The sequence below is a fragment of the Myodes glareolus genome, chromosome 1 (genome assembly GCF_982192425.1).
Source record: "Myodes glareolus chromosome 1, mMyoGla1.1, whole genome shotgun sequence".
Taxonomy (NCBI): Eukaryota; Metazoa; Chordata; class Mammalia; order Rodentia; family Cricetidae; genus Myodes; species Myodes glareolus.
In genome coordinates, this window is record NC_142026.1 from 64,390,029 (window position 1) to 64,406,141 (window position 16,113).

The 16,113-nt window shown below is 50.5% G+C and overlaps 1 protein-coding gene across 1 annotated transcript; it reads left to right on the forward strand.

Moving 5' to 3' along the window:
* The first annotated feature begins 4,161 nt into the window (after nucleotides 1-4,161).
* Gipr (gastric inhibitory polypeptide receptor) lies at nucleotides 4,162-13,396 on the forward strand. Its single transcript, XM_087908221.1, has 13 exons — nucleotides 4,162-4,351; nucleotides 4,818-4,914; nucleotides 5,424-5,531; nucleotides 6,063-6,166; nucleotides 7,530-7,633; nucleotides 7,774-7,918; nucleotides 9,640-9,799; nucleotides 10,005-10,065; nucleotides 10,379-10,448; nucleotides 10,574-10,662; nucleotides 10,742-10,880; nucleotides 12,992-13,033; nucleotides 13,111-13,396. Exons 1-13 carry the CDS (start codon nucleotides 4,289-4,291, stop codon nucleotides 13,309-13,311), a joined length of 1,383 nt encoding a protein of 460 aa, XP_087764347.1. The 5' UTR covers nucleotides 4,162-4,288; the 3' UTR covers nucleotides 13,312-13,396.
* The last annotated feature ends 2,717 nt before the right edge of the window (nucleotides 13,397-16,113 follow it).

Here is a 16,113-nt window from a genome sequence, read left to right on the forward strand (position 1 = left end):
CAGGATTTCTTGCCCCAATCTGCACGCCAAGCTCTTTTTCTCCCCATCCTTCATCTCTCTCCTCCTCCTCTTCCTTTTCTTCTTCTTTTTGGGGGAATTCGAGACAGAGTTTCTCTCTATGTAGCCCTAACTGTCTTGGAACTCGCTCTGTAGACCAGGCTGGCACGAACTCACAGAGATCTGACTGCCTCTGCCTCCCAAGTGCTGGGATTAAAAGTATGCGCCACCACCATCTGGCCTCTTATCTTTCCCCTCCTTACCTTTCCGGGACTTCGACTCTTTTACTGTCCCCCTGAGCACCCCAGTCCCACTCCTTCCTCCCTCTCCAGTCCAGTGACCTTCATGCCCTTGCTCTCTTGAAACCCAAGAGGATCTCCTAGCCCGAACTGTCCACGAGGTGCTCTTCAATCTCAGACCCTCTTCACGCTCCACTTCAGGAATAGATACTTTCCCAGGATCCACATGGCGCCAGGAATGTGGAACAGAGAGCACAGAGGCCCCCAGGGGCCAGGCGGTAAGGACCCTCACCCTCCCCATGCTCCCTGCTCCCTGCTTCTGATGCAGACCTCAGGCCACCCCCTGCCCTTCCTGGGGCCTCTGGGCCTCAGCTTGTCCTCTGCAAAATGGGCAGGCTTGCCTCTGTCCTACTTATCACACAGATCCCAAGAGAGCAGCCTGAACTGGTGGTGTGTATCGGGGGGAGATGTAGACACTGCGTTCTCACACTTGGTTCCAAGTCTCCCCATCCTACGATCCACAGACAGATGTATCTGGGGTGAAGGAAGATCCCAGAAGTAGAGACTGTAAACACATGAGTGATATGTGGGTTCCTGTAACCATGGGACCACTTCAAGACTTTGTGTTAATGTGTGGCAGTGGGAATCACAGTGTGTGGGCAGTATGACTGGCTGTGGGACCAGGGAGGGTCACATATGTGGCACACATAAGCTGGAAGTGGTGACCCCCAGGTGAAAGTCTAGAATCTGGCAATTGGAGGCAGAAGGAGGATGAGTTCAAGGTTAGCCTGGACCATATAGCATCCTTTCTCACAAAATAAAAAAAAAATGAAAAAGGTGACGTGGGCCAACACAATGGTTCAGTGATTAAAGTTGCCGGCCGTCAGGCCTGACGACGTGAATTCCATCCCCAGAACCTACATGGGATGTCTGAGGTTTGTGAGTGTGGCCAGAACAGTGGTGTAGACTCCGGGATACTGTGATTTGTGTCACAGGGTGACAGTGTTTGTGGATGTGTGTGACTTACAGCTTGGTTTGAGAGATGACTGAATGACTCTGTGAATCACCGCACACACACACACACACAAGCACATTTATGTCCTGAACACTCATTGCTTGAGGTCCTGCTCTGGGTAACGTCTCAGGTGTCCAGTTCCTGTCCTCCTGGGGGATACAGACTAGTGGCCGCTAATCTGACATGATGCGCTCTATTGAGTGTGGTGTCTGTGCTATTTATTGTTAGTGTTCCCGGGAGCCAGATATGGTTGCCCACGCGTTGCCATTTAAATCTGAATGTCAGCACTTGAAAGGCTGAGGCAGGAGGATCCAAAGCTGGAGGACACCTGGTTTATACTGTAAGACTCTGTTTCATTAAGGAACAGCAAACAGCCAGGTCGTGGCGGCACAGGCCTTAATTCTAGCACTTGGAAGGCAGATGCAGGCGGATCTCTGTGCATTCTAGGCCAGTCTGGCTTACAGAGTGAGTTTTGGGACAGTTAGGACTGTTATACAGAGAAATTCTGTCTTGTAAAACCAAAAAAAAAAAGAAAGAAAGAAAGAAAAAGAAAGAGATAAAGAAAGAAAAGAGCGAGAGAAGGAAAGAGAGGGAGAGAGAGAGAAAGAAAGAAAGAAAGAAAGAAAGAAAGAAAGAAAGAGAAAGAAGGAAAGAAGAAACAACAAACAAAGAAAACAGGGCTGGAGAGTGCTGGCTGCTATTCTAGAGGACCCAGAGTTCAGTACTCAGCACCCACAAGAAGGCTCACAACCATCTGTAGCTGCAGTTCCAGTGCCCTCTTCTGGCCTCCTTGGGTATTGCATGAATGTGGTACACATGCATCCATGCAAGCAAGATACACATAAAATTAAAACAAAGCAAATGAGTTAAGGATTGGGACCATGATGGCTCAGCTGATAAAGTACTTGCGATGCACGTTAACATAGAGCCTGAGTTTGATTCTCAGCAGCAAGTAAAGCTGGGTAATGTGTTTGTAATCCCAGTGCTGGGGAGGCAGAGGGCAGGCCGATCTCTGTGAGTTCAAGGCCAGCCTGGTCTACAGAGTGAGTTCCAGGTCAGCCAGGCCTATACAGTGATACTCTGTCTCATTTTTTTTCCCCCAAGACAGGGTTTCTCTGTAGCTTTTTAGCCTGTCCTGGCACTTGCTCTGTAGACCAGGCTGGCCTGGAACTCACAGAGATCTGCCTGCTTCTGCCTCCCAAGTGCTGGGATTAAAGGCGTGCGCCACCACTGCCAGGCAACCCTGTCTCATATATATATATATATATATATACACATACATATACACATATATATGTATGTGTATGTATATGTGCACTTTTTTTTTGAGAAAGAAAAGTGGACAACACCTGAAGAAGGGCACCAGAGGTTGATCTCTGTCATTCACATTTCTGAGGACATTTGGGCACACACACACATATATATGCATACATACAAAGTAGGCAGCACCCAGAAATGACATCAGAGGCTGTCCTCTGGTCCTCACACCCTTACACATGAACATGTACACACATATCCGTACACCAAAGAATGACAACAGAAAGACCACGGTGTGAGGACTATTGGACGCATATCTGTGAAATGTCCACGGCCCTGGGCACACAGCCGCGTGTCACTGTGGGTGACTGGGAAGCTGTGAGTGAAAGACTGGCTCTCTCAGCGTGTCCCACTTATATAGCTGTGAGTGAACTTGTTACTCACAGAGTCGCACTCCGAGTCTCTGCCGTGCTCCTGCTCCGCGTTTGGAATCCTGTGAGAGACTGTGTGAATGGCTGAATGGGATAGTGTGTTCTGTGGCCGGAGCGGGGGGGGGGGGGGGGGGGGGAGTCGGCGGACCATAACTGTGTGGCGGCTCCTACGTGACATAGAGTGGCTGTGATAAACGTGCCTTCTCCCCAGTTCCCACTCTTCCCTAGAGCTCCCCGTTCCCGTTCTCTGTTCCGCCCTGGCCCCACCCCCTCCAACACCCCAGGCTGCGGGGCGCCCGTCACCTCTTGCAGAGCTCAGGCTGGAGAGGCAGGGCAGCTGTGGCAGAAGGAGATTGGGAGCCAGGACTGGACACAGGTAAGGGGTCCTCATCAAGACCCTGCCCTGGGTCTATCTCTGCCTACCTCTGTTTCTCTATCTCTACCTTTGTCTCTTTCTGCCTCTCTGATGGGTTTATTTCTACTCTTTCCCTGTTCTGTCCCCACTCACTTCTTTCTGTCTCCCAGCCACATTTTTTTTCTATAATTTTTTTGCTATTTGCTCTCTGTTCTCCTGTGTCTCATTCTCATTCTCTCTCTCTCTCTCTCTCTCTCTCTCTCTCTCTCTCTCTCTCTCTCTCTTTTCTAGAGGTCTGAGATTCCCTCTTGAGATTCCCTCTTGAAGCCCCACTTTCGCATTGTCTAGGTGGGGGTGGGTAATTGTTACAATTAGAAAAATTTTCAGAGAGCGTTTAGCATGCTAAAGTCAGAAACCCACGGTCTATTTTCTCAGTATTTGGATGCTGGGAAAACGTTGTCTCTTTGACTCTGTCTGGGCTTTATATATCCAAAGCCAAGAAAGTTTTAGAGGATGGGTTTCTATCCAATTTTAAAAACGCTTTGCACTGGGAGGATGGGAACTCAAAAGGTCGTTTCAAGTTCCCTTTTAGATTTGACTGATGGTTTCTATCCCTCCCATCCCCACACCCGCCAGGAGGTCCCAGGTTCCCGAGTCTCTCCTGTCTAGCCTCTGGGTAACACTGACTCTTCTGCCGGTCACGGCTCTAGGGCAACAGGCCCCTCAGCAAACACCCCTCCCTTCTACCTTGGCTGCCTCAGCAACACTTAGGAGGGCCTGGGAATCGCTTAGCTGATCCCAGCCCCACTTAACCACTGGAGGCCGCGCCTAGTACTGCCCCACCCCAAATCCTCACGTGCGGAAATGGGGGTGGCCTCAGACTCTTTGTGCATCTGGCAGGTGAGCGCTGGCTGAGGCTGAAGTGTTGATTCTGCGCTGGGACCCTCCAACCCAATCACCTCCGAGTGGCCAGAGTCTCCATCACCCTTCAAGGATGCCCCTGAGGCTTCGGCTTCTGCTTCTGTGTCTGTGGGGACTGCCGCTCCAGAGGGCGGAGGTGAGGAGCTAGAGAGACACAGGTGGTTCGGGAGGGTTTTAAGCCTTCCCCTATCACAAGGAGAGTTTTGAGGCTGCCCGTTCCCACGCTGCAGTCTGGTAGTTTCTGCTCACACTTTCCCTCGCAAGTCCTCCCGTGGGGGCCCTCCTCTGATTCTCTGAAAAGTTTGTCGTCTCCCATATCAGCACCCCGATTCCATCTAAAAGATTTCTCTCTTTCTTCCTTCCTTCCTTCCTTCCTTCCTTCCTTCCTTCCTTCCTTCCTTCCTTCCTTTCTTTCTTTCTTTCTTTCTTTCTTTTTTCTTCATCTAAAAGATTTCTAAGCCACCCAGGAGTACTGTGTAAAACACTGGACGGTCCCTCCAAATCTCTAAAAATGAGTGCTTTGGGCCCTTCCCAACCAAGTTTGCTGCCTGAAAGGAGGTTGTCCTCATCGAGGGGGGTTTCTCCCTTTCCTTTCCTCTTAGACAGACTCTGAGGGACAGACGGGGGAGCTGTACCAGCGCTGGGAGCTCTACGGCAGGGAGTGCCAAGAGGCCCTGGAGGCTGCAGAACCTCCCTCAGGTGTGACTAGAGGGCTGGGCGAGCAGGAGGGAGGGGCTGAGAGAAGTAGTGGGGCGGCTGAAGAGAAAAATCTGGGCGATTTCGAGGATGTGTGGGGTGGGGTTTGGCTCAGGTAAGCGGTGACACCCGGGTTGGATTCAATTTAATAAAAGAATCCTAATCCCAGCACTAGGGAGGCAGAGGCAGGAGGATCTCTGTGAGTTCGAGGCCAGCCTGGACCTACAGAGCCAGTTTCAGGGCGGGGAAGTGGGAATGGTCGTGGGCGGGGCCATGCACGCCAATGGGCAGTGTCTGGGTGGAGCTAGAAAACTGAACTTTCCAGATGAAATAATCATGATGCGGGCTTGGGCTTTATTTGGTGGAAGGAGCCTCGATGGGACTGGGAGGATGCTGGCGAGAGGAGCTTGTGGCTTTTAAGGGGATAGCATCCTGGAGGTGTGAAAGAAAGAAAAAAAAAATTGGGACCGCCCCTCTACTCTAGCCTCTGGCTCTGTCGCCCTCACCCTCAGGCGTGGTCTGTAACGGGTCCTTCGACACCTATGTCTGCTGGGACTACACGGCCGCCAACACCACTGCCCAGGTGCCCTGTCCCTGGTATCTGCCCTGGTATCGCCACGGTGAGGTGCTTCCCGAACCCTCACTCCGGACTCCACATTTGGGCAGCTCACCCAACCCCTCCTGCTCCCGTTCGTGACCCTGTCTGTCAAGCCTGGTGTTTCCTAATGTCTGTGTCTTCTGGGCTCTGCCACACACTTAATTTATTGTGTGTATGTATGGATGCACATGCTAAGGGCTTTGATGATAAGAGATCAACTTTAGGGCTGGAGAGATGATGGTTGAGAGCACTGGCTACTCTTCTAGAGGATCCAGGCTCAATTCCCAGCACTCACATGGCAACTCACAACTGTCTGTAACTCCAGTTCCAGGGGATCTGAAAAACTCATGGCAATGCACATAAAATAAAGAGATCAATTTACAGTAATCCTTTCACCTTGTGGTCCCAGGCTCTACCAACAACTCTACCTGCAGAGCCAACTCCACAGCCCAGGCTGGTCTTGAACTCATGGCAATCCTCCTGCCTCGACCTCCCAATTGTCAAGATTACTGTGGTGAACCTTTCTCTGATCCCATCCCTTATGCTCCCATAGTGGCTGCAGGCTACGTCTTCCGCCAGTGTGACAGTGATGGCCAGTGGGGGTCTTGGAGAGATCACACCCAGTGTGAGAGTCCAGAGAAGAACGGGGCCTTTCAGGTGAGAAGAGATGAAGGTTTCAGGTTAGGATGTCTGAGGAGAGCTGCAAACCAAAAAGACCTCAGGAGCGTCAGGCCCAACTTTCTTCCGAATAGAACTCTGGGTTGTTAGTAATGAAAATCTAACTCAGACTTGCTTAAGGTAGAAAAAAGAAAAGTGTGTTGGCTTCCGAGATTGAAACCTGTCTTACCGAGATTGAAACAGCTTCAGGTGGAGTAAGACCTGTGCGCTCAAATGACACAGGCTCTGTCACCAGAGCATGTTTGCCTTTCTCTGTCAGTCTCAGTTTTTCTATGGGACATCAAGAAGAGGTGAGCCCCACTAACGTCAGGGCTTCTTTTTTAAGTCCTTTATTTGTTAGCGTGTGTGTGTGTGTGTGTGTGTGTGCACTAAGTCTGTTGGTTCTTTCTTTCCACCTTTCAGGGGATACCAGGGACTGAACTCAGGCCACCTTTACCTGCTGAGCTTTTTTTTTTTTTTTTTTTTTTTTTGTGATTTTTGAGGCAGAATCTCACTGTGTAGTTCTGACTGTCTTAGAACTAAATTTGTTGACCAGGATGGCCTTGAACTCAAAGAGATCTACCTGCCTCTGACTCCTAAATCCTGGGATTAAAGCCATCATGCTCGGTTTTGCTGTGCTTTTTTTTTTAAAGAGTCATTTTACTGCTTTTAATTATGAATGAGTAATCCCAGCACTCAGGAGGTTGAGGCAGGTATATCCATCCACAAGCTCAAACCAGCCCGATCTATTTAGTGAGCTCCACTGTAATAAAACCCTGTGTCAAAAAAAAGTGTGTGTGTGTGTGTGTATGAGCGTGCATGTGTGTGTACATATGAGAGTTCATGTGTGTGCGTATATGAGTGCGCATGTGTGTGCGCATATGAGCGTGCATGTGTGTGTGCATATGAGTGTGCATGTATGTGTATTAATATGCACATCCAGTCTTGGAATTGAAGGATGGAGTCAGCCCCACTTAAAGAAGTGCAAGTGGAAGCCGGGCATTATGGTGCACACCTTTAATCCCAGCACTTGGGGGACAGAGGCAGGCGGGTCTCCATGAGTTTGAGGCCAACCTGTTCTATACAGAGTGAGTTCACAGAACAGGCTTCAAAACTACAGAGAAACCCTGTTTTGTTTTTTTGTTTTTTTGTTTTTTTTTTTTTTTTAAAAAAGATATAAGTGGTGCTTCAAGGAGAATATCAGGACGCTTCACGTTGAAAGGACAGAGAACAAAGTGGCACTTTTCTCATAGGGAACAGGCAATGGCGGGGTGGGGGAGGGGAGCCTGTTGGGCAGCCCTGCCTTCTACTCTGGACCAGCTGGAAGAGTCACAACTTCTCTTGCCTTCCATGTCCCCACCAGGACCAAAGACTGATCCTGGAGCGCCTGCAGGTCGTGTATACAGTGGGCTACTCCCTGTCCCTGGCCACGCTGTTGCTAGCCCTCCTCATCTTAAGTTTATTCAGGTGCGACCCCAGTCCTGGGTGTGGTGGGCCTCAGTTTACACACTAAGTTGGGAGAGGGGGTGGCCCTAGCGGAAGAGCTAGGGGAAGGTGAAAAGGACTCTGCAGGGACTCTCAGCCCTTTTGTCTCTCCAATCCTCTAGGCGGCTACACTGCACTCGTAATTACATCCACATGAACTTGTTCACGTCTTTCATGCTGCGGGCAGCGGCCATCCTCACCCGAGACCGGCTGCTGCCTGCACTGGGCCGCTACACAGAGGATCAGACTCTTACCCTATGGAACCAGGTACTCCATCTCCTCCTTCCTGGTGGGACCAAGACTTTTCCCATCTGCTTGCATACCTTTCTTCATCACTGTGTACCGAGGGTATGGGAGAAGGATGGGAGGAAAAAAACCAATGGGGAGAAGTCGGGCGGTGGAAGGTCTTTAATCCCGGCACTCCGGAGGCAGGCGGATCTCTGTGAGTTCGAGACTAGTCTGGTCTACAAGAGCTAGTTCCAGGACAGGTTCCAAAGCTACAGAGAATCCCTGTCTTGAAAAAAAACAAAAACCAAAACCAAAACAAAAATCCAACGATGGGGATTTGGAAGGTACCAATTTGTTCCTGGATATGGGGAGGTGAAACTCAAGTCAACAGATGTGTAAAAATAAGACTTTAATAATTTTTGAGAGAAATGTGAGAGTCTTGGAGGAGAGCCCAGTGCTGGGGAAATGAAATGAAAGACTAAGCATCATCCAGGACTGGAGAGATGGTACCGTGGTAAAGCGCACAGACTTCTCTTGCAGAAGACCCTGGTTTGATTCCCAACACCCACATGGCAGCTCACAACCATCTAACTCCAGTTCTAGGGGATCTGTGCTCTTTTCTGACCCTCATGTGATGCATAGGCATGCAGGCAGGCAGGCAAACACCGCTGCACATTAAATAACAGCAACAAAAAGCACATCTAGATGGCTCAATGCATAGAGGCACTGGTTAATAGGACTGATGGCCTGAGTTCAATCCCCAGAGCCCACATGATGGATAAAGAGAACCAGCTCCTGAAAGGTCTGGTCGTGCGCCTGTGGTCACATAGCCTGGCATTTAAATTTTTTGTTTTTGGTTTTTTTTTTTTTTTTTTTTGAGACAGGGTTTCTCTGTATAGCCCTGGCTGTCCTGGAACTCACTTTATAGACCAGGCTGGTCTCGAACCAGCCTCTGGTTCCACCTACCTCTGACTCCCCAGTGCTGAGATTAAAGGCGTGTGAGATTACATGCGCACGCATGTCTGGTGCCCCCAGAGGCCAGAAGAGGGTGTCTGATCCCCTAGAACTGGAGTTACAGACAGTTGTGAGCTGCAGTGTAGGTACTGGAAACTGAACCCGAGTCCTCTGGAAGAGCAGTCAGTGCTCTTAAGTACTGAATTATCTCTTCAGGAGTTCAGTTCTTAGGAGCTAGTGTGGCAAAGGTTATTTATTGGGATTCTATGGGTACTCTACTGTGGAGATGAACTAGAAAACACCAGTTGTTAAGGGTGTCAGTGTGGGAGAGTCCTTAACAGAAAGTGAATAAGGTGAGATAAACCATCTGCTGGGGACCCATAGGAAAACATCTGAAAGCAAGAAAGAGATGGAGATGAGCCCTCTCTGGTCAGGAGATTTTGTAGTCCCAGGAATGTGGGAATCTGAGTAGAATTGACATTTTAAGACCCTTTTGGGTTACAGAGCAAGTTTAAGGACAATGTATTGAGAACCTGACTCAAAGTAAGAGGAATGAATGTAACCCAGTGGTAGAGCCCCTGCCTAGAATTCCCCAGTGAGGGGCTGGGGTGTGGCTCAGTGGTAGAGCCCCTGCCTAGAATCCCCCAGTGAGGGGCTGGGGGAGTGGCTTAGTGGTAGAGCCCCTGCCTAACAAGCAGGAATCCCTGGGTTCAAGGCCTACTACCACATACACAAAGGAAGACACACAAATAATAAAATAGAGATGAGGCTGCTGCCTTGACTTTTCTTGTCTGATGGCTCCCTAGGCCCTAGCTGCCTGCCGCACTGCCCAGATCGTGACCCAGTACTGCGTGGGTGCCAACTACACCTGGCTGCTGGTGGAGGGTGTGTACCTGCACCATCTGCTGGTGATCGTAGGAGGCTCAGAAAAGGGCAACTTCCGCTGCTACCTGCTTCTTGGCTGGGGTGAGCCCTAACTCCGAGCCCTCCAACCCTCTGTCCAGCCCAGTGCATCTTGCCTCCCCTATTGTCCCGCCGATCCGCGATCCGCGTTGCCTTCCCCCTCCCATCCCCTCTTTGAGGAATTCTGCGGGTCTTGGGCCTGGAAAGGGGCTCGTGTGCACGCTGACAGCTGCGGCGGGGTGGGGGGCGGGGATCGGGGTCTGCACAGGGGCCCCCGTGCTTTTCGTCATTCCTTGGGTGATCGTCAGGTACCTGTTGGAGAACACGCGGTGAGTTGCAGGGCCTAGGGGCGGAGCCTGGGTTGTGGGCGGAGCTACGTGGGATCAGGGCGGGGAGGGTGGAAACGGGACCAGGCGGAGAATGTGAGAGGGGCGGGTGTGTGTGTGTGTGTGTGTCTAAAGAGGCTGGGTGCTGGGAAAGGTGACTTAGGAGGCCTCCTGAAAATCAGGGTGGGGTGGGTCTTAAAGAAATGTGGGTGGTCCTTAAAGGGGGTGGGCAGGGCCTGGTGAGGGACCCTGCCTGATTAGATGTGGCTGTGGGTGGGGAGATTTGTGTATCTCAGTTCTACCCTGCCTCCTCCAGGTGCTGGGAGCGCAACGAAGTCAAAGCCATTTGGTGGATCATTCGCACTCCCATCCTAATAACCATCTTGGTAGGGCCTGTAACGCCCACTCCAGGCTGTGTTCAGGGATTTCCCATTCCGGGGAAGCGGAAGGCCAACCTCCCGTCCCACCCCTGAACTGAATGGCTTCTGGCTCAGTCTCTCTCTCCTCACAGATCAATTTCCTCATCTTCATCCGCATCCTTGGCATCCTCTTGTCAAAGTTGAGGACACGGCAGATGCGGTGCCCCGACTACCGACTAAGGTGAGGGCCCTAGTGGGGAGGCAGACGGACCAGGTTCAGGGATAGGGATGTGAAGACTACCAACAGCTTCTCTTCCCAGGCTGGCTCGTTCCACGCTGACGCTGGTGCCCCTGCTGGGTGTCCATGAGGTGGTGTTTGCTCCCGTGATGGAGGAACAGGCTGAAGGCGCCCTGCGTTTTGCCAAACTGGCCTTTGAAATCTTCCTAAGTTCCTTTCAGGTGCTCAGACAGGGTGCATAAGTTCCACTCTCCCAATTGGTGCCTTTCTTTCCACTAGGGCACAGCGCTACTATCATCCACCTGACAGCCACTGATTGGAATGCACCCATGGAATTTCATTCATTCATTCATTCATCCATTCATTTACCCATGCATTCATTCAGGCTTTCATCATGTAAGCATAGGACAGAGATGGGGGTAGACGACCACACAACCTTTGGGTGAGGAGCAAGGGCTGTGGGGTGGACTGGGCTGGGGCAGAGTTACTTAGTTGGCACTTGCTAACTTCAAGGCTTTCTTCACTTTTGGATGGGGCTAGAGTGAGACAAGCCTAAAGTACAGAATTTAAGAAAGTAGGTCGTTCCAAACGGGAGGCCAATTCTGATGCTACCCTACCCTGATAGACCCACTGAGCCCCAGTCTTCTCTCGAAAGTGGGCACAGTACCAGTCTCCCTTGGGAGGATGTGCATTCATTAAAGGAAGCAAGAGCAGATGGAGCACTTATGTACTGAGCTCCAACCAGGAGCCAAATGGCTAGTCCCCCATCCTGTGGAAAACACAAGGAGCAAACACCCTGTGTAAACAGCTAGTCGCACATCTGGGGCATCCCTGCGGCCAGAGGACAGCTAGCGTGATGGAGAGAGGTGAGGTGACTCCAGCTGCAGAGCCACTGGCAGGAGCAGAATCGAGAGGGGCCAATTCACTGAGCATAATTTTGTTTTCCTTTTCTCTTGAAAGAGGAGGTATGTGATTTGAATTAGATTTTGACAGGATTGTAGAAAATCGTAAGGATTATCTTTTTTTGGGCTGGGCGGTGGTGGTGCACACCTTTAATCCCAGCATTCGGGAGGCAGAGGCAGGCCGATCTTTGTTAGTTCGAGGCCAGCCTGGTCTACAAGAGCTAGTTCCAGGACAGGCTCCAAATCTACAGAGAAACGCTGTCTCGAAAAACCAAATAAAATAATAATAATAATAATCTTTTTGTTGTTTGCTTTTGGTTTTTCGAGACTGTCCTGGAACTCACTCTGTAGACCAGATTGACCTCAAACTCAGAGATTCACATGCCTCTGCCTCCCAAGTGCTGGGATTAAAGGTGCACCAGTACTACCCGGCATAAGAAATACCTTTTTAAAAAAGGAGTTTAAAAAATATTTTATTTATTCGTATTTCGTATATTTTATGTATGAGTGCTCTATTTGCATGTACACCTGCATTCCAGAAGAGGGCTTCAGATCCCATTGTAAATGGGTGCTTGGAATTGAACTCAGGACCTCTGCAAGAGCAGCCAATGCTCTTAACCACTGAACCATCTCTCCAGCCACCCTAACAGCTTATGTTCATAATTGGCTTGAAAATTAAACTAGGCATGGGGCTCAAACCTGTACTGTCTCCTGCTGGCTAAGCATGTGCTCCATTACCGAGCAAACCTCAAGCCCCATAATTAATTAGTTAAAATATTTTTACTTATCTATTTATTGTGTATCGATGTTTTAACTAGCATGTCTGTGCACCATGTGCATGTAGTGCCCACAGAGACCAGAAGGAGGTGGCTGATTAATTTCAGATGTTTATGGGTCATCATGTGGATACTGGGAATTGAACCTGGATCCTCTGGAAAAGCAGCAAAACTCTTAATGGCTGAGCCATCTCTACAGTTCAAATTAATTAATTAGCTAATTCACTATTATTACTAAGCACACTATCTTGTTATCCTGAAACTCATTCTATAGACCAGACTGACCTCAAACTCCGAGTCACCTGGCCTGCGAGTGCTGAAATCAAAGGTGCACTACACTGCCTGGCTTCACTACATCTTTTACACATAAATATCTCAATTCTGACAACCACCACCTTCATTTTTCATGACGAAGAAATCGAGGCACAAAGTGGTTAAGTAGCTTACACCAAATGTGGAAAGCAGGGAATCGGTTTCCACACTCAGGATCCTCAACTGCTGGGCCCAGTTCTCAGCCCCTGGGCGGGCCAATGCAGGGAGCTGGGAGCCAGTGAGCAGGTATACTCGGTACCTTGATCAGGGCGGCAACAGCAACAGTACTTTGGGACTGGGATCAAGTCCACAGCAGCGATCTGATCTCTCCTATTCTGGCAGGGCTTTCTGGTGAGCCTGCTCTACTGCTTCATCAACAAAGAGGTAGGAGAGTCCGGCCCACCCGCACCCCCTGGCGGCCGCTCCGGGAACGGTGCCGCTCTGAGCGTCCCGCGTTACAGGTGCAGTTGGAGATCCGCCGAGGCTGGCGTCACGGCCTCCTACATCTCAGTCTCCGAGATGAGCACACCCGTCCGCACGTGGAGCTTGGCCCTCCGGCCCTGCCCTTGCGTTCTGCACCCCGGGAGGTCCCCATTGGCAGCGCCTTGCCCTCTGGATCGCTGCACGTGCCTGGAGATGAGGTCTTGGAAAGTTACTGCTAGGTAACGGGACTCTTGTGTCTGTGTAACTTGTATTGAGTGCCTACTGTGTACCAGCTCCTGTGTGGGGAATGCTGGGGAACCCGGAGAGAAGGAAGACAAGGGCGGGGTGGGGGGGGAGGAGAGAAGAAAGACAAGGTCCCTACGTGTATATATTTGTTATGGAATGGCTTATGAAAAGAATTGAGATGTTTAGGACAACTGACAGGGAGATCACTTGTGAAGATGAGGCGCTTTTAAGTCATGCTTCAAAGAAGTGGAGACAACTTGAAGAGCTGGAGGGCAAGATTCCAGGAAAACAGAATAGCATGTGAAAGGGCCCTCAGAACAGAAAGGATGAGGAAGAGCTTCCGTGGCTCGACTGGAAAATGCTGGGCCTGCAGACTGAAAAGTGGGCAGGGGTGCAGAAACTGGGATGGCATGCCAGCTGCACTGGAGATTTTCATCTTTTTATGCGTACGACTGTTTTGCCTGCATGGATATCTGTGCGCACATGCATGCAGCACTTACATATGCATGGAGAACAGAAGCTCCCCTCCGACAGGATGCTTGTCAGCCTCCACGGGGGTGGGGGCAGCTGAATCCGTCTCTCCGGTCCAGTTTAGCAGCGGTGTCTAGCTCCTTGGCCTCTCCCACACATTTGTCTGCTTCACAGGGACAGATCATCAGGGGCAGGCTGTAAACTGGGAGCCCAGTGAGGGGAATGCAGGTGGCTGGACCAGCAGGGAGGCCACAGAGGGGTGAGAAAGATTTGTTGATGGATCCCAGGACAGGGATCAAAGGAGAATGCCAAGACAAAAGGAGGGAGATCAAAGGGCTCTTTGTTTGGGGTGGAGGTGTAGCAAAGTGCTCTTGGCCTGTGTTAGGCTGAACTTAGGATCTGGAGAAACCTGGCAGCAGAGCAAGAGGAGCCTGTGTCACTGAGGGTTAAACATGGAACCTCTGCTGGACAAATCCTACCACCTCCCAGAGAGGACTGGGAGAAAGTTGGGGATGCAGTCTAATTGCAGCTGGTCTACCTGCATGTGCACACACACAGGCCTCCTCAATTAGTAGGGGGTCCCCAGAAAGACATGCCCCATCGCTGACTCTTCATTCCACACTTTGTTTCTGGTGTAGAGGCCCTAGTAAAGTAAGCATGAGGATCAATGGCTTCTATATGGGGCACGAGATGAAGGTCAGGCTGGAAAGGCAGATGACCAGGGTATGCGTGAGGTTGTCTGCCACAGATGAATGAGGTTCAACTGGAGCCTTTGCCACTGTGCCCTTGATTGGAAACTATTTAAGACACATGTACAAAATAAAGCTGTGTGTGTGACCCTGCTGCTTCTCTAGAAAGGCAACACAAATAGCAGAGTTGGGAGAGGGCATGGGACACCTGTAACCCCAAAACTTGGGAGGAGGGTGTGTTAAGGTCATCTTGATGGAAGCAAGTTGGACATCTGAACTATGTGAGACACAAACAGCAAAAGCAACAGGAACCAGCCTAGTCCATTTCTTAGTTGGGCTACTGTATTAGCTGTCGCTAAATTCCCAACTTGTCTGTATGCTCCCTTTTCTGGGGCCTGTACGTTCAGGCTGCCCAGGACTCCATAAATCACTGCCACACTGCCTGACTCACCTGAGGTCCATCCCTTCTGGCTGGGGCAGTCCCTGAGGACCACCTCTATGGCTTTCATCCCCTGAAGGACTATTCAAAAGCCATCAGAGGCAGAGGCACAACCATTGCATGTTCAAAGCCAGCCTAAGTTTCAGGCAGTTAGGGCTAAAGTGAGATCACATCCTTTCCCTAAAACTAATTTGTATACCTGTAATTCGGCCACCTAGGAAGTCGAGGCAGGAGCACTCTAAAGCCAGCCTAGGCTATGTAACAAGACCTTGTCAAAAACAGAAGGGCCAGGGGAGATGGCTCAGTGGGTAAGGTGCTAGCCATGCAAGTCCAAGGACTGCAGCTTTGACTCCTAGCACCCGCATATGTGGTAGTGACTGAGGAAGCTTCCTATGGGAGCCTGGGTTTCCATACAACTGTGTGCACATGTACCCATTCACATGTGAACATGCACACACACTCCCACCTCCAGCAGGGTCTCCATACATACAAATGTGCAATATATCCATACACATGTGAACACGCACACACACACACACACTCCCACCACAACATGTGATTAAAAAAAGAAGCTAGACAGAAGTACCATTTGGGCAGCCAGATGCCCAGAACCGCAGCCTTTGCTGTCTGAGAGGCAGGTTAGCAGTTTCCATGTCTGCTAAGTAGTGCTCAGAGCAATGGGGCAGGACTGGAGTTGAGCCTGTGGCCTCAGACTTGATTCAACTGTGTTCCTGGTGAAAGAACAAGGCTTCAGGGCAGTTGTGTGGACCAAGATTGCCCACTAGCTTGGCCACATGACTTTTATTATTTTGTTTTTTTGAGACAGGGTCTCTCAATTTAGTCCTAGGTGACAAGAACACACAGGTGTAAAGGCCCAGCAGCTAGGTCACTAAGACCATAGTCTTTAGGTCACTATGCAGAGTTGCAGGCTGTCTCCTCCCCTGACACCATCGCCTGCTTCCCATGCAAAGGAGGGTTGCGGCTGTAATGGTGGGGAACCCCACAGAAAGGCCAGCTAAGACATTAAACGCCCTTTGTGGGTCTGGAGGTGCCAATCCCAGGTTCTCAGCACAAACGGGAAGGAGCCAAGTGGGGAGCAGTGCTCCTGGGGCAGAGCTCTCTCCTCTCTGGTCCTGCTTCTCCTCAGCCCTAGAGAGTGCCTTGAGGAGCATGGGAGATCAGGTGCCACTTTCATT

Bases quoted from the DNA above. Each gene is read 5' to 3' on its own strand.
- Gipr (XM_087908221.1), top strand. From the start codon at position 4,289: ATGCCCCTGAGGCTTCGGCTTCTGCTTCTGTGTCTGTGGGGACTGCCG. The intron at 4,352-4,817 runs GTGAGGAGCTAG...CTTTCCTCTTAG, and splicing joins TGCCGCTCCAGAGGGCGGAG to ACAGACTCTGAGGGACAGAC. The intron at 7,919-9,639 runs GTACTCCATCTC...ATGGCTCCCTAG, and splicing joins CTCTTACCCTATGGAACCAG to GCCCTAGCTGCCTGCCGCAC.